This window comes from Notechis scutatus, chromosome 12 (genome assembly GCF_049901735.1).
Source record: "Notechis scutatus isolate UNSWTSFEM ecotype Mainland chromosome 12, rNotScu1.2, whole genome shotgun sequence".
NCBI lineage: Eukaryota > Metazoa > Chordata > Lepidosauria > Squamata > Elapidae > Notechis > Notechis scutatus.
The window spans coordinates 350,192-373,278 of NC_142020.1; the positions used below are offsets into that span (position 1 = coordinate 350,192).

Below are 23,087 nucleotides of genomic sequence, written 5' to 3' on the forward strand. Positions count from 1 at the left end.
TGCCGTGGCTGAGCAGCTGCCGCACACACAAAAACCAGCGGGCGTGAAATCTGCTTCCGTTGATGGAAACATCCTCGTGATTTAATGACTCTTTCAATGGTTGAGGAGAGGGTCCAGAATAACAGTTGGGAGGGACCCTGGAGGCCTTCTAGTCCAACCTTCTGCCCAAGCAAGAGGCCCTTTCAGACAGATGGTTGTCCAATGTATTCTTGAAGGCCTCAGTGATGGTTCAATAAGCTCTGGTGAACCGAGAAAAATAAATCATTTTCATCCACTTTTCTTCCTCCCCACCACCACCTTGTTGAGGCAGTTTGAGGGAGTTGTGACTGGCCTGAGGTGGCAAAGTGAGTTTCCATCTCTTAAAGGAGATGTGAATCTTGGAGGAAAAATCCTCTTCCTTAATATGCTGAATTGCTTACCATTTGTCCTCAGTGGATCACCTCCCATTCAGCGTTTAGTTTCCTTTATTGTCATTGCATCTCCTACAACTAAATCAAATACCATCTTCAGTGTACATCATGACCATGAAAATAAACACATCCCTCACACTCTACACATTGAACCAAAAAAAACCCGACACCTCACCAGCACTGCACTATACAGCAGAATTCAAAAGAGCTACTGCCCTGGGATAGAAGCTGTTTTTCACCTATTGGTGCTTGTTTTTAATATTCTGTACCATCTGCTAGATGGTAATAGTTAAAAAAAAAAGGGTTCCCAGGATGAGATGGATATTTAAGGATGTTTTGAACTTTCTTAAGGCAGTGGGAGCTCTAAAGCTCTTCCAAGGAGGAGAGGGCAACCAACCAATGATGGCAATGACATTCACGCTCTGGAATGCTTTCCTATCTGCCCCTGTGCAATTGGCAAACCATATAGAGGTGCAGTAAGTTAAGATACTCTCTGTGGTGCAGCAGTAGAAGGTCACCAGCAGTTTTTCATGCGCTTGTTTCCTGAGAAGTCTCAGGTAGTATAATCTCTGCTGGGCCCTTTTGACCAGGGCTGCAATGTGATCCCCAGGTCAGGTCCTCTTATGGTAACACCCAGAAACTTAAAACTGGCCACTTGTTCCATTCGGTCTCCATTGATAAGCAAGGGCTGGATATCTTGATCTGTTCCTTCTATAGTCCACTATAAGCTCCTTGGTCTTATCGGTGTTGAGGACCAAGTTATTGTCTCCACACCACAAAAGCAACCAGTCCACCTCGTCTCGATAGTCCCCTGGAGATGAGTCCCACCACTGTTGTATCTGCAAATTTAGTAATAGTATTACTAGCATGAGTGGGAATGCAGTCGTCCACATATAGAGTAAGGGACTCAACACGCAATCCTGTGGTGTGTCAGTTTTATTTATTTTTAAAATACCAACTTTCCACAGGATTATAAACGGCCTTAACTGGATGAAGCTTCATTTAGTCCAACAATCTGTTTTCACATACCAATTGCCCAAAAGGCCCATAGCTTTGTCTCTTAGCAGATAGTCTTCAGAGAGACATTGATCCCGTGACTTCTAATGGTAAACCTGGCTGTCTTTTTCTAGCTTTTAAATCTTATTTAGGTGCAATGTCCAGAACACAATGTTTCAGAAGGGACCTCACTCTAATAGTGTAAAAGGGCATTTCTGTATTGGTAATTGTTGGGTCCTTGGTGTTCTTTGTGATTGGTTGTTTTCTTGGGGACATTTCATTACTCAACTATGGTAGGTCACACTTCATTGCTAGAAGGGAATCTTGCTCTTTCAGTGTTGGTGGAGATGTTTTCTTCTTAGTAATTCCTTGGTTAGGCTGTTATTTTACTGCTCCATTGTTAGTCAGATGTTGCCTGATGTTACTTAAACCCTGCTTCTCTGGGTGTTGATTGCTGGCAAGGAGGTCTTCTGGTCTCCTTTCAGCTCTTTTTTTAAAAACTTTCTTGAATGGTATGTTGCTCCTGAGGAAGTGGACAGGATCCTAGGCAACATGCACACGACCGCCTGTGTTTTAGATCCATGTCCCTCCGGGCTTGTGAAAACTTCCCGGGAGGTGACAGGCGGGCAGACTTCTTACGGGAGCGGGTACTGCCCCAGCACTTTAAGGAGGCTGTGGTCTACCCTCTTCTCAAGAAGCCATTGCTGGATTCCACCCTGTTGGATAATTTCTGACCCATCTCTAATCTTCTCTTTTTGGAGAAGGTGGTTGTGTGGCAGCTCCAGAGGTTTCTGGGTGAACCGGATTATCTAGATTCCTACCAGTCAGGATTGAAGCTGGGATATGGGACAGAAACGGCATCGGTTGCACTTTTTGATGATCTCTGGTGGGAGCGGGATAGTGCATCCATCCTTGCTCTACTTGACCTCTTGGGGCTTTGGATACCATTGACCATGGGGTTGGGAGTGGGAGGCTTTGGGCTACCCTGGTTCACTTCCTCCCTCTGTAGTCGCTCTCAGTCAGTGTTAATACGGGGCAAGAGATCCAGCCCTCATTCACTGCTTTGCGGGCTCCCGCAGGGCTCGGTACTCTCCCTGCTCCTATTCAACATCCGCATGAAGCTGTTGGTGAGATCATCTGTCACCATGGACTGAGGTATCACCAGTATGGTGATGATACTCAGCTGTATGTATCAGCCCTTGGTAAGTGATCCCGTGACCTCCCTCTCACAGTGCCTGGACACGGTGAGGGGCTGGATAGAGAGCAACAGGTTGAAACTTCACCCTGGCAAGACCGAGTGGCTCTGGGTTTGGAGTTCTTTGATCCATGGAGAATTGCCACCTTTGGTGTGGGATAGGATGACACTGCCCCAAACAGATCCAGTGCGTAATCTGGGGGTTCTCCTGGATTCACAACTCCTGCTCAAAGAGCAGGTGGCAGTTGTGGCCAGGAGAGTCTTTGTGCAATCGCAGGTTCTGTGCCAGTTACGCCCTTTCCTGGACCAACAATCCCTACTCACCGTCACTCATGCCCTAGTCACCAAGAATCTTGACTATTGCAACTTGCTCTACATGGGGCTGTCCTTGAATAACATCCGAAAGCTTCAGTTGGTGCAAAATGCATCAAGCCTCATGGTTTTGTGTAGACCTTGGTGTGCACATGTGTCACCCACCTCTCCTGTGGAAGCTGCATTGGTTGCTGATTTGCTTTTGGGTGCAATTCAAGGTGCTGGTTGTCACCTTTAAAGCCCTTCATGGCTTGGGACCTGGTTATCTGAGGGACTGTCTCATGCTGGTCACATCCACCCGACCCACTAGAGCGGGGAGGCAGGGAATCCCATGCGTCCTGTTCCCCTAAGATCCTCTGGAAGGCCTTCTCACTCCCTCTGGAAATGAGACTGGCCCCACTCTGACACTCTTTCAGAAGGCCCGGAAGACCTGGTTCTGCCGGCAGGCCTGGGGAATCCAGAGCGGATGAAGCCCATTAAATGACTGGTATGGATGGGGTGGGGGTGTTACTATACTTATTTTTCATTATTTTTTATTTCTTTTATATTGTGTTTTTATTTCTTGTAAACTGCCTGGAGTCGCCATCAGCAAGTAGGCAGCAATATAAATTTTCCAAAGAAATGTATTTGAGGTTACTTCTGACAAAGAAGGCTGTAGAGGATATGCTGTTCAATCTCTGTGTCACTTGTGGTGAACCACTAAAAGCTCCTGAATCCTAATGGCTTGCCTAATTATTGTTTGTTTTAATTAAAAGATTTGTTAAGGGGGGGAGGGGAGGGAAATAGATGGGTTGTGCTGGTGGCATGGTGTCCATGGCAGTAGGTTGTCTAGTCCAAGGTCACGTTTGGCCTAGTCGGGTAGTTTAGTAAGTGGATCTTTTTTCCTGGATCAGGATGTTGCAGATTTTTTAACTCATTTTCCTCTTTAATCCCTTGTTCATTCCTTGAGAACTGTCACTTCGCTTTCTCTCATATACACTAGCATATATCACTAAATACCCCCATCCCTTTGCAGCAATTTATCTGTTTTTGTTGCCATTGGCAGTGGAAACTTAACACATTTCTGCCATTCTGCTGGTTAAAAAAGAAGTTATCAACTCACCTCTTGGCACCCACTTCACCATAAAGCAGCTACAATCTCATGGTTTTTAGCCATTTTTCAGAAGCAGGTGGCAAAGGCAACCCCACACATCCCTCTGATGAGGTAAGGTCACACATGGGGGAGGAAAGTGCAGGATCCAGGATGGGTTGCGATGATACTATATGCGGGTAGTATTGATTCTTTGCATTTGAGTTTATCAATCAGTCAGCTCAGATTAAAAGAATAAACCTTTCACTGCTACTTGGTTTCTGTTTCTGTGTAACTGTGCTAATTGTTAACATGATACAGTAAAAGCTACTCACTTTTTAAATTGTTGGTGTGTCTCTGGTAATCTTTCAGTTATGCCGTGTTCAGGAAAATTGAGTCTTTCTACACAGGAGGACCCATTCAGGTAATAGTCTACAGGAAGGTACCTTTACTACAAGTATGTATGTATTATGTATGACTATCGTTTGCTGAAAAACCTACTGTGCTCTCTGCTTTTGGCCTAGGTTACTCAAGCTGGGGATTATATGTTTTGTGCTTGTGGGAGCAGGGTCAATATAGTGGACATTGAAACAGGAGATATCGTACACAGCATTGAACAGGTACTAAGACATACCCTCTCCTAAAAAGTACCTATCTAGTAAAGATGTACATGACGTAGATACTAAAAATGCAGTTGAGCCTCCAAACCTTTCTTTTGTCATGAATTCAAAAGGTCATTTTATGGGAGTATCTTTTTTCCCCAGCCTCATCATTCTGTTTACATTCTGGAAGTAATAGTACAGTATTGGAAGTCGTAATTACTGAGAAAATATCATTATTATGCAGTTAGACAATTGAACAGTCCAGTTAAACAAATGTGATACTGGAATGGAATCATCAAAAGGGGGAAAGGAAAGTGGTATTGAGGTATAATGGCTTAAGTAGATTACAGAATAAATAATTTATGCTACATAATTATCAAAAGTATTTACATTTATATGTTCCGATTGAAGAGATATTCCCTGTAGATAGCACAAGTATAAATATAAAACAAACCAATTAAGAATAATTTATCTATTATCAATTAGTTTAATAAACAAAATACTGAAAACACAGTTTTGTTTAATTAGAAGAATGATGCAAACAAGTCACCTGATGGTGGTTCTTCCTCTGTTTATTTCAGGATGATGAAACAGAGATTACGGTATTCGCCCTCAGCAATGATGATGAGGTAGACGACTGCAGATTCTTCTAGCACTGGGGCAGGAAGCTGGTCCCATAGTACCAATGCATGACCCGTGCAAAGCCAGCTTGCTTCCCAGGGGATATTGCAACAGCCGCACTGGAACCATTTCACATTCCATATACCCTGAGGGACAACAGGCTGGGCTCTTCCTTCCTGATTGACACATGCTTCTTCCCATGTTTAAAAATATAAAATCAAGCTATTATTCAAAAATATGTCTGTGTTTAGACAAAAACTCCATACAGAGGAAAAAATGAAGAGAAATTAAGCATTCATCAGTTGATATTTTGTACTGTGCTACACATAAACCTCTCATTACTTGAATTGCTTCAGCTGTTATCAAGAATGCATTTTTCATAGTATGAAGGTGTTGGTTTTGTTTTTTTTATTAACAAAGCTGAATGATTTCAAATTTCATTTGAGAACTGAAAATGTATTTTTCTGTTGCATTAGATCTTGGTAACAGGAAGCCAAGCGCTACTGCTGAAGCAATGGGACTGGCTAGGAAATAAGTGCACACGGACATGGAAGGCTGTGCATACAGCTCCTGTGGCCAGCATGATCTTTGACCCCTCTTCCACTTTGTTAGCCACAGGTATGACCTAAGGCTGAGCAGACAGTTGCAATCAGAGCGACCCCCTGCCTTTCTGGCAGGGATAATCTCTGGGGGAGACTCAGTTCCCAAGTGCTTTTGCTTTCTTTGCAGCTGAATCTCACAGGCTGCTCAGGGCTGGTCTGACTTCTTCACCACTTCTCTTCCTTGCTCCCTCCAGGCGGCTGTGACAGCACCATCAAGATCTGGGACATTCCCCGGCAGTACTGCACACACAATCTGAAAGGCTCTTCTGGAGTTGTTCAGTAAGGATTCCCTCTTTGCAGTGGGAAAGTTTAGTCTAGGGAATTTGGGAATTCTTAATAAATGGGTGAGAAATCCTTTTTTTTCTCTCCGTGTCATCTGGCTACTTGTAGTAAATGTAATGCCACTTCTGTACTGCTGTTTTAATTATTTTACAAATGCATTTGCTGTCACTCTCAGGCATAGATACCCCTGATGCCTTCTGCTCTCTTTCCTCCTGTGTGAGAATCATTTCAGGAGTGAATATAAATCAATTCTGCAATGCAGAGTGATGCTACAAAGTGTCTGGGCACTTTGTAGGGTTCTTCGTGCAGGAAATCAGGTTTCTTCTGGGAACTTAGTGGGTATGTTGTGAGGAAAAGGAAACTGAGGAAAGCAAAGAGGTACATTTTGGTTACCTCTCAAGTAGAATGAGTGAGGGGAGACAATTCATCTTAATTTCACATCTTTCTTCTAAGTGAAAACCTAGCTCCATCCACAGAATAATCCTCCTGCTCCTCCCCAGCCAGTCCCATGAGGGCAGCTTAAATACAAGATAGAAGGTCCTGAATGCAACGTATAGTCGAATCTCTGTTTTTCCATTTATTTATTTGTTCGATATTCTGCCTTTAATTTTTACAGCTCAGGATGATGTACTAAATTTTTCTTCCTCCCTCCTGTTTTCCCCACAACATGGGCTATGGGTTGGGTTGAGAGAGTGACTGGCTCAAAGTCATCAATTCCATTCCCAGCCCAAGGGAGGAACAGAACTCACAGTAACCCAGTTTCTAGTCTGGGACCTTAACTACTAAGCCAACTGGCTCTTTTCCACGTGGGAAGACATTTTAGACCAGGGGTCTTCAAACTTGACAGCTTTAAGACCTGTGGTCTTCAACTCCCAGAATTCCTCCTCCAGTCATGTTAGCTCAGGAATTCTAGGAGTTGAAGTCCACAAGTCTTAAACTTGCCAAGTTTGAAGACCCTTGTTTTAGACCTTGTGCAGATGACTAGGAGAAAGAGTTGTGTTTGCTGCCCTTAAAGAGGAAGAACTCTTGTGGTTTGTCTCTTTACCAGCCTCGTCAAGTTCCACCCGGACATCTCTCAGCCTCAGCTGTTCTCCTCCTCTATGGACAACAGCATCCGGCTTTGGGACCTGAAGTCCAGCCAGTGTGTCAGCCAGCTGGACAACCACTACAGCTTAGTCACCTCTCTTTCATTCTGCCCAGACAATGAGACCCTCATCAGGTGAGATTCCTGGAAGGCTGCCTTGCCCCCTTTCTTGAAAGGGGTCAGCTTGGCTGTCTTTTGGCATTTGTACAGCCTTGCATATGAATAGCTGATGGCCTTGTAACATTGCCTGTGGGCTGGTTGTTCCCATTTCACATTCAGGGTCTGGATATTGTGTTGTGATACAAAATCAATTAAATGGTTTCACACAGGAAATGCCCTCATTGAAGGCAGGAGGTGGCAAAATGCAGCCTCTGCTAAAATCGAGCAAAAGCAAATGTACAGCAAAAGGAATTAAAGCAAACCTGAAGAATGAAAGTGTTTATCACCGCATGCTTTTTACAGGAATAGAACACATACAGGATTTCAATTCTGATTTATGCTTAGGCAGCAATATAAGATGTCTGATCGATCCCTCTGAGTCTCTTGTTGTGAAGTGCAGTGTGGACATTGTAACAGTTCTACACTCTCAATGAGACTTTCAAAATGCAGCATAGACACTATTTTGTGTATATTTATAACTTCATCCAGTTTCCTACTTGCAAATGTTTGGTAATGATCTTGCGGCTGGTTTTGCCCAACTGATGGACTAGATGGATTACTTATGGTTCAGCAGTTGTGAAAAGCCAGCTCTTGTCTCAGAATTGTGTGTACCACCTTATTATGCAAACCGTAATATGGTTTCTTGCTTAGACAGAAGGTGTTGCGTCCATTCAGCTGTGTTGAGTTTACTGTCTGTGTTTTGATTGCAGTTCTGGCCGTGATAAGATTTGCACCGTGTGGGATCTGAAAGCCAAAAAAGTCAAAAGCACCATCCCTGTCTATGAGGTGAAGTATCTTCTAGTTTTTGCCTGAGTCAATTATATTGAGCTTCCATAGAAACTGTTTATCCATTGGTCCCAAAAGAAAGACCCCTGGTCTCAATTGTATATTAACCTTTAAAAGGCTCTGAATCTAAAATTTTTGAGCTTTTTTTTTGTGTGTGAATCTGCTAAGCAAGTCCTTTTTTGTTTACATTTCCAACATTCACAAGAAGCAGCTGTTTGGAGTACCAGTGGACATCTCATGGCCTCTCCTTTATCTAGAAAGACAGCACAGGCCAGAATTTGCCCACTGACTACTAAACTCTGCTGCAATGGCTCCTCAGCTTCTTCAGGGACATCCTCACCCAGAAGCCAAACTGCTACATTTTAAATGAAGAAATCAATAAACTTGGGTTTCCTGGCTTCATCCCTTCCAGAAGTCCTCTGTCCCACTTTCTGCCCAGAAAGGTTGAGCGGAGGAGAGTTCTGGCATCCACTGGCAGCTCTTCTTTGTGGGACCATAGATCAGTGGCTGAGCTCTGATGGATAGGCTCCTTCCTTCTCCTCAGTCCCACCCAAGGGACCTTATCCAAATGGATTATTTGTTCCCCGCATACATAGGGTTTTGGGTTGCCAAGCAACTTTGACAGTAGTAATGTGAGAGTCAACTTTTGTGAACATCAAAAGTGTACTCTGTTAGCAATGTATGTTCTCTGACATCTTTGCTGATCACTGTTCCTCAGACTGGCTTCTTCTTCCACCTTAGACCATTGAATCTGTAGTGTTATTACCACAAGAACTGGATTTATCGAACTTGGGTGTGACTAAATCCAGCACTCACTTTCTCACTGCTGGTAGCAAAGGTGAGTCAAGCTTTTATGATGGGCTCCTCATGCGAGTGAGGGGGAATGAGCCATGGCCTTCTGTCTCTGCTGGTTGTGAGCTTTTGCATTGGGGTGGGGGCTAGGTGTTCAAGGATGGCTGGATGGGGATGGGCAACCATTGGTCTGAAGCAGACCCCCAATGTCCCATTTTCAGGATAGAGGGACATGCAGTTTCTGGCAATGTTTTGTTATTTAGAGAGGATACAAGAAGTGAAGGGCTTTGGGAGAGGCTTTAAGGGGTTCAAGGCAGCCATTGCACCCCTCACAAATTCTGAAACCCAAGAAAAAGAGATGATTTTTAAGGGACAAAATGGGACTCTTAAACTCAGAATTATAAGACCCTTAATGTCTCCAAATCCAGCCCCCTGCAGGCCTCCTTAACAGTCATTTTGGGTTTGTTTAAATGCGCCACCATTCCTGTGTGTGTGTGTGTGTGTGTTGTCTTTTGCCAGCTCTAGGAGTTATTGGATGACAGACGATTTGTGTGCTTTGCTTTAGGGGTCCTCCGGGTGTGGGATGCATCCTCAGCTACCTGTGTGCATAGCCAATCCCTGCCTCACCTGCCAGCAGAGTCCAAAGTGGACGTGATTGGACAGCACAGCCTCATGCATTGCAGTCTAGTGCCAGTCAAAAGTGAATTAGTCTCTGTGAACGTTGACCGCAATATCTGCTTGTATGATGCACAGACACTTGAGCTCAAGAAACAGGTACCCAATTTTATCACTTTCCAAGGAAGCAAAGCCGCAGACAACATGGTGGAGGGGAAAGGCATGCAGCTACCTATTGGCCCTTAGAAGTATTATTTTTATGTGGGTCACTATGTTATCACCAAAAGGTTTTATGGACATAACAATAGGATGTGGCATCTGCAGATACTATGATGTTCAAGACCCCCACCTCTCAGATTGCACACATAGGATCCCAAAGCTAAATAGAAAGCTTTTAAAAATAAATAAATTAAAAAGTAAACATTTCCCACAATCATCAGTTCTCGCAAGGAATTGTATTTGATTTTGAGCAATGATGAAATTTCAAGAATTCAAATTGAATTAAACATTTCTGTATGCCCAAGTCTAACAAGTTTGCTAATTTCATCCATCCATACTGTGATCCTTGCTGTACTCTGGCAATGCTGCAGACTGGCAGATCTTTAGCGTGGCACCAAGCTGATTAACAGGATTCCCCCTGATTTCAGCAGTCCTAAGCTTGACCAGCCTGCCTAAGCCAGAACAGAGCTTCATATTCACATGTGCCCTCTTCCAAAGTGGACAAGACTTTCTCCTCTGCTTTTTCTTCTTTCTTCCTACATTCAGCTTTCACGCCATTGACAGATTCTTTGATTCTTATTTCTTATTTAGTTACTTATTTATTAAATTTATTTGCTGCTCATGTCTTCATTAAGGTGACACTCTGGTTCTTACATTTCTCCCTTAGTTTTCAGGTTATAATGGAGAAGTTTTGGATGTCCGGTTCGTGGGTCCAAAGGACTCACACATAGTTGTGGCAACCAATAGCCCCCAGCTGAAAGTATTTGAGTTGTCATCTTCAAACTGCCAGATTTTGCCAGGCCATTCAGGTGAGAGATGGGAGACACTGGCAGTTTCCATCTTTGACCTTTACAGTGTGATGATTGTGCAACTCCACTTTTTTGGCTAATGGAGAAAGAAATCTACTCTGTTCTTAAGCTCTCTCCTGTGTCCTGCAAGATGAACTTCCTTAGGAGATGGACCTGCAACATTTCCTGCTTCCCCGCTTGGGTGGGTCAGGTAGACAAGAGTGGGGACAGATGGTCCTTTAGGTAACCTGGTCTCCTGCCATGTGGGGCTTTAAAGATGACAACCAGCACCTTGAATTGCACCCGGAAGCAAATTGGCAGCCAATGCATCTCCCACATTGGGAGGTCCACATAATGTGTCCAAATACAATATGGACAGATTCTCAAGTAAAAACTCATTTATTTGTTTTCTTGGCTATCTGTGATATTCTCAGGAGTCTTCTCCAACAGCAGAATTCATCTGTACTTGGCAGTTCTTAAAAGTAGGTAAATACAATCTTAGATTAACAGCAACACATGACATATCATACTATGTTGTCATTTATTTTACAAAAAGAAAGACAAAATGGAGAAGCCGTGTGTGAAGAACTAAGTACATCTTACGATTCAATAGCTTGTAGAACCACCTTTAGCAACAATAACTTGTTTTTATCAATCTTTCAGATCATTGTGGAGGCATTTTGGCCCACTCTTCACATTGCCTCAGTTCACTGAGGTTTGTAGGCATTTGTTTATGCACCCAGCGTCTCTCAGGCTTTAGCTGTCGGATAGATGGCCTCACATTTGACTCTAGAATACTTCAGTATACAGAGAAGTTCATGGTCAACTCAATGACTACAAGGTGCCGCTGGGGCTGCAAAACAAGCCTAAATCCTGACTCCTCAACCACCATGTTGGCGGTTTGTCTGAGATGTTTGTGCTCCTTGGCTGTGTTTGGTTTTCGACAAACATGATCCTGTGCATTATGGCCAAACGTCTTGTCCGTCCAAAGGACAGTGTTCCAGAAGCCTTGTGATTTGTTCAGATGCAGCTCTACAAACTGCAGCCCTGCTGTCATGCTCTTTTTCGAGAGGAAGCATTCTTTCTGACAACCCTTCCCAACACACCATACTTGTTCAGTCTTTTTGTAATTGTACTGTCGCGGACTTCAAATTTGCTAACAGAGGCCTGCAGGTACATCCAAGATGTATCATAGTTTTCATACTATAAGATGCTCCAGACTATAAGACTCACAATACCTTTAGAGGAGGAAAACAAGAAAATAAAAATCTGCATCCCAGCATCCATGTGGTATTCATTTGGCTAGCGTCCTTGCAGAAAAAAGACTGGTCAGCTTTGCAGCCCCAGCACGTGGCTTGTCAGGGCTCCGGTCCATTGCGCCCACCACTGGTCAACTGAGCTGAGCTGCTGCTGGCGGGGAACTCTGGAGCCTTTGCTACCGAGTAGCTGGTTGGCGGTTGGATCAGCCTCCCAGAATACTGCCGATCAGCTATTCTAGGTGGTGTGGATCATTGCCGCCCATTTGCTGACCACCCATTTGCCACTAATTGCCAGGACCATTCACTACCGATCACTGAGCCCATTCCCCGCCACCCATCGGTGTCAAATGGGCAGCAGTGATCCACACTGCCTAGAACAGTTGATTGGCAGTATTCCGGGAGGCCGATCCAACCGCCAATCAGCTGCCCAGCAGCAAAGGCTCCAGTGTTCCCCAGCGGCAGCACACCAACCCCCCCACCCCACCCCCACCACAATATTCACTCTATAACACGCACAGACATTTCCACCCACTTTTGGGTGGGTGGGAGGTCGTCTTATCGTGCGAAAAATAGGTAACACTTGGGTTTTTTGCAACTTTTCTGAGCGTTGCATGCTCTGACCTCCACTCCTGGAAGACTAGCACTGCCTTGAATGTTTCCCCCTCGTGAATAATCTTCCTCTCTGTAGAATGGCGGACTTTAAAGGATCTGGAAATGGCCTTTATAGGCCTTCCCAGATTGATGGGCAGCACCAGTTGCTTCCCTTGAAATCGTTTCTGATGCCTTTCCCCTTTGGCATTGGGTGAACCTCAGTGCTGGGGACCTGCAAACTCCTAAAACTTTGGCTTTTATAGAGGTTGTCACAACTGCTGAGGATCAGCTGATCAAGGCCACCAGATTAGCAGCAGCACCTCCTCCTACCTGTGGAAGCAGTCAAGATGTACTTTTTCACACATGGCTTCTCCATTTTTACTTCCTTTTTGTAAAATAAAGGATGACATGGTATAAAATGCCAAGTGCTGGTCTTCATCTGAGGTTGCATTTACCTATTTTAAAGAGCCACTAAGGACCAGGTGATTTGTACTATGTCCTGATACATAGAACCATATACATACATACATACATACATAGATCAATGCTTTATACATATTTCTGTATGTATTATGTGTTTTATTAGTGTTGTATATTAGTGACCTCTAAATTCCATATGCTAAATTTAAAAAAAAAAACTTTTTCAGATTTGTTTCCATTTCAGAAACTACTATGTTTGCTACCAAATACCTCCAAAGTAGTGGAGAAATATTTGTAAGCATTCCATGACTTCTTGAAAACTTAATAACTGGGAAGTTGTTAGTCCAATTACAACAATTATCTGAACATTTGCTGGATACCAGATATTGATATGAAATGATTGCTCCAAAACTATGTCTTTCCCTGTGTTTATTCATGTGATTTAATCATCCTCTGCAACTTTCTTGCAGATATTGTTCTTGCCTTGGACGTCTTCCGAAAGGGGAAGTTATTTGCTAGCTGTTCAAAGGTATCAAGCATTTTAATTTTTAATTCATTTCAGAAGTGACAGGAACATTAGAGTTTGAACTTCATGCATGGTAGTTGTTGGGATATCAGCAAATTTAGCAACTGGAAGACATTTCATATGTCTTTTTAAGCTGGAAGTTGTCAAACTGTTCTTCATGACCTCTTGGAAAATCATGAACAAAATTCAGAAGAGTTTCCCATTCAAAACTTGTTGGAAAACCCATCTCGTATGTCCTTCCCCTTTTGGAAGGAGAGCATACTCAGCAACAGGAAGGTCCCTGTGAACAGCACTTTTTTGGGGGTGTGTGTGTTGCTTTGTAGTTGTCATGTGGGTCAGTCCCCCCGTCCCCGTCCCCCCAGCTTGGCAAACGTTCAGAGTTGTAGGGGACCTGTGCATAGCCTGGTTTCAAAGTTCAAATGCCGCCCCCATGCCATCACATGATTGCAGTTTGGGCACTTGGCCTGCATTGATGGCTGTTTACAGCATCCAGTGCCCCATAGCTGGTTTTCAGGGTTTATTTATTTATTTAGTGTATGGCACATGTTAGCCAGGGTTCATCGAGGTGGCTGGCTGCCTCTGTGAAAGGAATTTTTTCAGGCGGTGTTATCTTTGCCCCTAGGACGTCTGAATGCTGGTAGGGAGTCGGGGGAGGCTCCTTTCTTGCCCTGCGCGGTTTATTTACTGACGGGAATCGAACTGCGAGCTGCCGACCTCAGCGGTGCACAGGCCCAGATGTTCCTTCTGTACTGATACTGATTAATGACAATTAATGCTAATATATATTGCTAGTCCAATTAATGCTAATATATATTGCTATTGTGTGAGATGCCATGCACTAAATAAGGAAATGGCACTTCATCTTGTCTTGTAGAGTTTAACTCGGGAGTTGAGGAATATATAATAGAATATGTAAATAAACTATTTCCTGTTTGCCTGCCACAGATTTAGATTAAGGGCAACATGCATACAGAGATACTCTGGCAGTGAAGTTGTTTGGAAAGCATTTGAATAGTTGCACTGCAAACTTTGCCCCCCTCCACCTGAGTATCTGAACGTCCTGGTGGCCGGAGAGACTTCTGCCCTCTCCTGCCCAAACTGGTCCTGCAGGAAATAAACCCCTTCATTTTTTTCGAGGGTTTCCCTATGCCTATGGATTTGTTAGTTTACTTTATTTATGGGAGATTATAAGTACAAAAGATTCCCTTGATGTTGAACAGTAATATAAACAGAGTTCAGAGAGCAAAGAAAAATGTTGGTATGGTGGAAGAAATGCAAACCAAAAGGTATTAATGACCTTTGTAAAGGGTAGGTAACCCCTGAGCTGTGTTTAAAAGACCAACTCTGGTCGAGGCAGGCTGGAGGAAGATACACATTTTCAGACTTCCCTCTCATTTCAGCAAGGCCCTGCTGTTCAGAGGAGCAATTTCTACAAGTACTCCTCAGTGCCGTAAAGGAAAATCGGTTGGGAATTAAGGGAGCAGAGGAGCACTACTGATTTTGATGGTTTAGTGGGGAAAGAGGTTTCTTTGCAGGATGCAAAGTCAAAGAGGCGTATGAGGTAAAAACACCAGCTAAAAAGAGCTCTGATAACATCAGAGTCACAACACCTCACAAAGGACTTCGCTTAGTACTTCCATTGTAATGGCTGATGAAGGTATATAAGTTCTGTTTTTTGTGGTGTGGTGGTATGACACTCATTTTGCCATTCCTCCTCCCTTGCAAACACTACTGAGATGTCGGTGTGGAAATCAGAGTACATTGGAGGCTATTGTTTCTGTGTTACCAAGCTGTCAGCAACTTCTTCCATGACTTGTTAGGACCTCAACGTGATCTTTCCAAGCCTTTTTTGACATTCAGGACAAAACAAAAGACCTCTTCTGCTTTCAGGATAAGACCTTCCGGATTTGGCAAATGACAGAAGATGGCCAGGTGTTGTGTGTGGCTCAAGGGATGGGCCACACCCATCAAGTGGGGGCCCTTGCCTGCTCCAAGTAAGAGAAGTCTTCCCTCTCTCTCCTCTGCTTTTATGGACAGTCCCATGTGCACGATGGCTGGGATACCTGGTAGCCCTTCCTTTCCTTGGGATGGGTTTGAGGGCACAGTTCATGTGGCAGGTGGCCAGGTTTTATTAATTCAAAGAGGCTGCTCCACACTCTGATGAGGGTTGGGACACATCCATGATTCCAAACTATCACGTGTTCAGAACCCTGGAAATGCCAGAAAAGTAGGAGTAGAAGCTTTGGCACTTCTATATTTTCACTCCCGATTCTTAGAACAGAGTCTTCCACTAGAACAGGGCCTAACAGACTTGGCTCTTTCATCCGGGCATTTTGGAGAAGGCAAGTACTAGGCATGGCTGGTCTAGTGATGACAAGGACCAGGGGAGACAGGATAACAGTCTTCCAACATTTGAGGGGCTGCCCCAGAGAGGAGGAGGGGGCCAAGCTATTTTCCAAGGCAATTGACGGCCAGGCAAGGAACAATGGATGGAAACTGAACAAGGAGAGGTTCAACCTGGAAATAAGGAGGAATTTTCTGACAGGGAGAACCATCAACCCATGGAAGAGAAGTTGCCTTCGGAAGTTGTGGGGGCTTCATCACTGGAGGCTTTCGAGAAGAGATTGGACTGCCATCGGTCAGGAATGGTGTACGGTCTCCTGCTTGAGTGGGGGGGTTGGACTAGATGCCCTACAAGGTCCCTTCCAACTCTCAATCTGTTAATTCAGGGAGGACTTGGTTTTTGTACTATGTATTTTCTTCAGGAGTGACATACATGCCTTTTCGAACCAATTGCTGGGGAGCAAGTGTTGGAGGTGATGATTCCCTCCCACTTTGGGGGAGCCCAGAAGAACCTCTCTGACCCCATTGGGGGCAAAGCGCTTGGAGCCCCCTCTGCTACAGGTGCTTTATGGAAGCCCTTCTCACTGTGACTCCTTTTCAACTGCTGCACTGCAAGTCATGCAGCTGCTTCTCTGAGCGGCTTAAGGCCCAGGAAAGCAGCCGTTGAAAGCTCTGAGATTTTTGGCAGAAAGCAGGTGCACCAGGTGGAGTAAGCGGGGCCTGCAGTTACTCTCAAGGTGTGTGCTGTGCACCTGAAATCTTCTTATCACAATCTGGGGGTTTTTCAAGGCAGAAATAGATCACGTTTCTTCATTTTGAGCTGATGCCAGGACAAAGATAATGCATAAGGCTGGAACATTTTTCAAATTCTTTGTGTGGCTTCCTTTTGAAGTCTAAAATGTGTCCCTATTTTGACAGGTCATGGGGAGGAAATTTCAATTATCAATACATAGCAATGCTTCCAGAGCTATTTTTTTAAAATCTGGAGGGACAGAATTTCTTGTCAGGGACAATAAGTTACACCGTGGGATGTATTTATTTGGTCAGGGTTCCAGCCAGGCATGTTTAATTCACGTCAGCCTTCCAGTGCCGAAGTCAGGAAACAAACACCAGAAGAACTGCCTGTTGTAGTACAGTGTAGTCTCTGTGTGTGTGTGTGTGTGTTATTTGGAAAGGAGTCCTCTCAGAGTGACTCTGGGCAGTGTGCCTTTCAAACACAGACACCATATAAATGATATAGCCCATCAAGAGGCCCTTAAAGTCAGGTCGTGGAGGAAGGGAGGACCTGCCAGGCACCAGTCAACCCAGCCACTGGTCGCTTCTCTGTGAGCCCCAAGCGAGTGGCAGAGCCAGATCTTCCAACCCTTCCAGAAGGCCTCACTTCCAGGCCCAGCATATTGGCAGGAAAGCCCTGGACTCAGCTGGCCGGACCTTCAGCGCCTGGTACGCTTTCCCTCAGTCCCTTGTACCAACAGTCAGGCTAGCTGGAGGTGTTTTCCCTTCATCCTCTTCTTCAAGCCTGAGTTAGTGTTTATTTAGCCAGTTTTGCCTTTTCTCTTCCCAATCATCTGCAGGCTCTCCAATGCTCCGTGATGAGAGGAGTTTAGCCTATAGTGGTTTTTTTCTAAAGTTTTTCACCTACAGTACAGGTAGTCCTTGACTTGTAACCATAATTGAGCCCAACATTTCTGTTATTAAGCAAGGCAGTTAAGTGAGCTTTGCCCCATTTTATGACCTTTTATGCCACAGTTGTTTAGTGAATCACATGGTCATGGAGCCAATCTGGCTTCCCCCATTGACTTGGCTTGTGGGAAGAGGATGACCCCAAGACAGGGCAACAGCCATCGACACATGCCAGGCGCCACTTGATCCCATGGCCATGAGGTGCAATGGTTGCAAGTGTGGAAAACACTCATAGATCACTTGTTTCAGTGCTGCTATGACTTTGAACGGTCACTAAATAAAATGGTGGTAATTTGAGGAGTATCTGTAAAAACTTGTTTCTACTAAATGTATCTCTCTCCTCTTGGAACGACCCTGTAGATGAGGGATCGGTTTTGTATCCATATTTAGAATATGTGTGTAATATAGGTACAGTCAACATTGCTGTCACAAAACAGCTACTACAGGGGACCTGGCACCCATTGACTAAAAGACAAATTAAGACACAAACATATCAGTAAAAAACTTTTTTACTAAGCACACTCCTTTATCTCCCTTGAAATGCCGCCCATGACTAAATTGCCAATTAGCTGTACAAGGCCAAACTGAGCACAAAGTCAACACGGAGCTTCAGAGTTTAAACTGACCAGAATGAACAAAGTTGCTTCCTGCAAAGGCTCGTGTCCCTTTGCTCCTCCTTTATGTCTTATGGGAGGGCCAATCACCTCCAAGCCTTACTCCCAAATCGCCCCTTCTGTCTTAGCTGCTCTTGCCTTCTGGCAGCTCTGTGCAAGAACGCACTGGGAACAGGCTCCCCCTGTAAAAGTAAAAGTCTCCACTACTCCAGGGGATCCTTTGTGGGGCTTAAATTTCTATAAATATTAGTAACTATTTACTGTACTTGGAGCATACCAGTTTCCTAGGTAAGTTGCCAGGTTAAAAGGGTAAAAAAAAGGCCAGGTTAGAAGGGAGGAGCAGGAAGGGGCAGTAATGAGCAACCTTCCAGATGGGACATTTCTTTGATTATTGGAATAAACAAAGGCAGAGTATAAATTGGACTATAAAATAAAATAGCAGCTATTTTGTGAGAATGCTTACAGTGTGCTCCCTAAATTCTACTATTATGGCCCTCAACAACTTCCCTGCTCTGGCTTCTCACTGCAGTGTAGAGCTCTGATCCTGTGAACCTTGGCAATTTATGTATGGACTTCAACTCCCAGAATTCTCCACCCAGAAAGCTGGCTGCAGAATTCTGAGAGTTGGGAGTCCACACATCTTCAAGTTGCAAAGGTAAGAAATGCTAGTCTAGAGATTATTCCCAGCAGCTTCAACCAAACGGGTAAATGTAACTCTTCTTATGAAATCTACCTGCACAAAAGAGGGAGAGTGACAGCCAGCATCCAAGCACCTTCGGTTGAGTAAGATGATAACCTCTGGGGCCTTGGAGGAATGTTGACAACCTTGAGAATGGCAAATTTTGGAAGGCGGACTTATTGCTGAGAATTTTGGCAGTTGGTCATCCTGGGAAGCTGGACTTTGTCCCTGGAACTTGTCATAGTTGACAAGCAGTGCTCTAAACCTCCAGCGTAGGCATTGCTGCCACTAAATGTTCTCTTTAGAGGGCTCCAAGAGAGCCTTATGCCCACCCTTCAATTTGGCATTTAATCATCTTGGCAATATTCAGTCCTAATCATATGAGTGTTGGATGTTTTAATGCATTTACCTTGCCTCATTTTTAACATCAACTTCCCAGAGAGGAAAAGCAGTTATGAAAACAACAATAATAATGATAATCACCATCTATATCGCTCTTTTTCTACCCGGTTTGTCTTTTTTTCCAGAACAAAAGAGAATTTTCTGATCACAGCCAGCCAAGATCGCACAATGAAAGTGTGGCTTCTTCCTAAATTTCCTACCATCAATGAAAAAGAGAACCAGATAGTGGTGTTACAAGCCAGACAAACAGAAGTGGCACACGATAAGGTAATACATTCAGAAGATCTGAAAAGCTGGGGATTGGAGGTGGATGCTGGGGTGTGTGGTTTTTATGTGTGTATAAGTGTGTGTATGCGCCTTCAAGTCAGACTGGACTCTGGCCACTGCCTGGACAAGTCCCTGCAGGTTTTTGAACGCATTTCTGCCATGATTTGCTATCGCCTCCTTCCTTCCTTGGGCTGAGAGATACTGACTGGTCCAAGGTCACTCAGTTGGCTTTGTGCCTAAGGCAGGACTAGAACTTACAGGCTCCTGGTTTTTAATCTGGTGCCTTAACCATTACACCAAACTGCCTCTCCAATGCAGATGCCGATTACAAAAGCAAATAGAGTGGAGTGGAAGGACATTTCTATGCTCTGCAGAATCTAGTCAGAGGGCCTCACCAAAGGCAACCTGTGATGTTTCTGGATCTGGAGAATGTCAGGTTCAGGATGAGCAATGAACAGATCCCTATATAGATCACTCTATGCTTCATTTCCTGACTATAATCAAGAGTATGCCAATATCTGTCACCTCTACCCTTTTCTACCTGAATCTTCCCATCCGTTTTCCATCCTTAATTTGAAGAGAGTATTATGTGTGCATGCATTTTAACACTGGTCGTGCTTGGTTTCAGACCAGAATTTCTGTATTTTAGCATTAAATGTTCTGTGTTTTTTAACAAAAGTACCATATTTTTTGGAGTATAAGACACACTCCTCCCCCTCCCCGAAAGTGGGTGGAAATGTCTGTGCATCTTATACAGCGAATAGAGGCCTATTTTTGGCCTCCCAAAGCCTCCACATGTCCTGTTTTTGCCCTCCACAGTGTCCAGAAGCACTCTGCAGGCCAAAAAGTGCCCATTTTTGGCCTCCAGAAGTGTCTGTGGGTCCCGGAGGGCAAAAATGGGACCACCGGAGCCCAAAAAAGGGCACTTTTTTTGGCCTGCAGAGTGCCTCTGGACGCCAGGGAGGGCAAAAATGGGATGCACGGAGGCAAAAAACTATTTTTTGTTTTCCTCCTCTAAACCAAGGTGTGTCTTATAGCCTGGTGCATCTTATACTCCGAAAAATACTGTAAATCTGTTGATGAAATAAAGACATTCCCCCCCCTATGGTTTAACAGTAGGAAATATAATTTCAAATCTTTGTAAAATTGGTGGGAATAAATATTGATATCATGCTTACCACAGTTATATCCCTAAAATGAACAGCAGGAGCAGGAGGCAGCTGAGCCTATAACACCCTTTGGTTTGTGGTCTAGAAATTAGATTATATTAATAGAAGTACTCAGTCAAAATGTGGTTACCATTCAGATCACACTAGGCCAGAGAGATTTTAAAAAGCTAAAAGGAAAAAGGAAAAGTGTTTTTAACCTATTTGCTTTTTCATATGGATAGCCAAAAATACTGATTTTGGAATGGTTCTTTAAAGCTTTAAATTCTTGTTTTACTGTTTTCCTTTCCTATAACAATCCCTCAAGCTTCATTGTTGCTTCAGATCATAAATATGATGTTAAGTAGTCTGTAACTTCACACACGCACACACACGGGGGGGGGGGGAGGGGGGAGAGATATGCATATCTTATAAAGCAGCCTGACTGGATTCATAATAAAAGAAAAGCAATCTATGTCTTGGCTGTAAGTTATTTATTAATTAATTAATTAATTACTATTAGATATTTTTTATCCTACTTTTATTATGTTTACCTTTTCACACAGCAACAACCCTGTGAGGTGGGTTAAGCTGAGAGAGAGTGACTGGCCCAGAGTCACCCAGTCAGCTTTCATATCTAAGAACTTACAGTTTCCCACTTCCAGCCTGGTGCCTTTAACCACTAGATTAGATAAATGAGATAATTGCAGATTTCATAAAATAGACTTGAAGTGATGTGAAACACACCTACCTAAGAGGAGTTTGAGCTGTCGAAGTTCCAGGGATCTTCCATGCGGCAGGGCAGAACGTAGCAATGTGCGCCATAATAAACCTTCCTATAACTTGATACACCACTGTTCTCTCTTCATGTTTAGGACGTTAATAGTGTGGCAGTGTCTCCAAATGACAAGCTAGTCGCCACAGGTTCCCAGGACAAGACAGCCAAGCTGTGGAACTGTGAAAATTGTGTGCTACTCGGAGTCTTCTCTGGACACAAACGTGGCATCTGGTGTGTGCAGTTCTCCCCAGTAGACCAGGTCTTGGCCACCTCTTCAGCAGATGGGACTGTGAAAATCTGGGATCTGCAGGACTTTAGCTGTCTGAAGGTATATGTCAGATTTTGCAGCAGAAATTCAAATCCAAAAAACACAGATGACTGATTCAGCAGGATTCATTAACTTCTTTATATACATAATAACATATTAAGTAAAGTTTACAATACCAATAGTACATTCTTCCAACTTGTAGAAAGTTACAGGCAAAACACAAGCAGAGAAGAAAAATAGTTTCACTTTAGTTCAGCAGGCAAGCAAGTAAGTTTCAGTTTCTCTTTTAGAACTGAGAACAGGGAGCTAAGCCACGCCCCGACTCTCTCCCAGTCTCAGCCCCCAATACAGGTCCCATTGGCTGACCTTGTTAACCGTGTCTGCCAGTTCATGAATATTCTGCCAGTATAGTTGTGGACAAAACATTTAGCAGCTTACCTTAATGCATTTCCAGCTAGTAGAGAAATAAAAAATGCACTTGACCAGGGTGGGTGGAATAATCTACAAGAAGTTAGAAACTTGCTCTGAGAGAAGTTGGAATTTATTTATTATAGGAGCAAGCAAGAAAAAAAGAACTCTGCAGAAAAAAGATATTCAAAATTATGGAACGCTAAATAGTTCATTATTGAATAAGACTGTTTCAAAAATGAACAAAGCACCATTTTTATTAAATGGTTGTGTCTTGTAAATAATAATAGAAGTAGACATTTTAAAAGAAAAAAATAGCACTAGAAAACTGTTCTAACTGGGCATTGCAGGTCATTAAACACGTGACTGTGATTTGCAATTTTACAAGCTAAGACAGCATTGATTCCGCTTGTCAGAAGCCAGTTGTGAAGTGCGCAAATAGTGAGCACATGACCACGTGACACTGCGACAGTTGCAAGTGCAAGGACTGGCCATAAAGTTACTCTTTTAGTGCTAGCATAACTTTGAAAGGTTGCTAAACAGGGCAGTTGTTACACAAAGTCTTCCTGTAGATATATTTTGGTTATGAAAGCTAACAACCTTGTTTGGATTTGATTGGAATAACAGATCTTGTTTTGTATGGAAGTAACATTTTACAGTATTTTTCCTTACTGTTTCTCTGACCTGTGCAGTTATTTAGGTGCCTGAAGGAATTAGACTGTCCTCAGTATTCATGCTCACCTCTCATCTTTCCTTCCCTCATCAGACTTTTGAAGGTCATGATGCCTCTGTGTTGAAGGTCATCTTCGTGAGCGAAGGAGGACAGGTGCTTAGCAGGTATGGCCACCAGAAAAAGAGATTGTTTGCTGAGGCTGATGTGGCAGAACTTGCAACGTCTCCAAGGAGGGCTAGTAAAACTCTGGCTTGGAGAGCTGCTGCTGGCCAGGGTGCTTAATCTGCGTTGTCAAAGGTATTTCCTGTGTTCTGATAAGAGAAATAAAAAAATGTTACCTGTAGGTAAAGATAGGCAAAATATTTCTTCATGTCTTGGCTAGTAAAAAAAATATATTTAGTCCCTTATTCCACCAGGCACAGGAATCTTATTCCCTGTTTCTGCCCCCGTCTAAACGTAGCAGTTGAAAGAAACAGCCCTTCTAAACTGTAACTTGCAG

The 23,087-nt window shown here is 43.7% G+C and overlaps 1 protein-coding gene across 2 annotated transcripts in view; it reads left to right on the top strand.

The window, feature by feature from the left end:
- TBL3 (transducin beta like 3) overlaps positions 1-23,087 on the top strand; it is a 36,428-nt gene that overhangs the window by 724 nt on the left and 12,617 nt on the right. The window contains exons 2-17 of one of the 2 annotated variants that reach the window (XM_087973065.1): positions 3,330-3,400; positions 4,355-4,406; positions 4,507-4,602; positions 5,166-5,213; positions 5,682-5,823; positions 6,002-6,086; positions 7,138-7,308; positions 8,043-8,118; positions 8,860-8,956; positions 9,476-9,684; positions 10,412-10,553; positions 13,273-13,331; positions 15,219-15,322; positions 19,175-19,316; positions 21,337-21,567; positions 22,682-22,752. In XM_087973065.1, the coding sequence (XP_087829191.1) occupies positions 4,528-4,602; positions 5,166-5,213; positions 5,682-5,823; positions 6,002-6,086; positions 7,138-7,308; positions 8,043-8,118; positions 8,860-8,956; positions 9,476-9,684; positions 10,412-10,553; positions 13,273-13,331; positions 15,219-15,322; positions 19,175-19,316; positions 21,337-21,567; positions 22,682-22,752 (1,652 nt within the window). In that variant the 5' untranslated portion in view covers positions 3,330-3,400; positions 4,355-4,406; positions 4,507-4,527. The remainder of the gene's footprint in view (positions 1-3,329; positions 3,401-4,354; positions 4,407-4,506; positions 4,603-5,165; positions 5,214-5,681; positions 5,824-6,001; positions 6,087-7,137; positions 7,309-8,042; positions 8,119-8,859; positions 8,957-9,475; positions 9,685-10,411; positions 10,554-13,272; positions 13,332-15,218; positions 15,323-19,174; positions 19,317-21,336; positions 21,568-22,681; positions 22,753-23,087) is intronic. The other variant, XM_026683562.2, reaches the window with a different exon arrangement.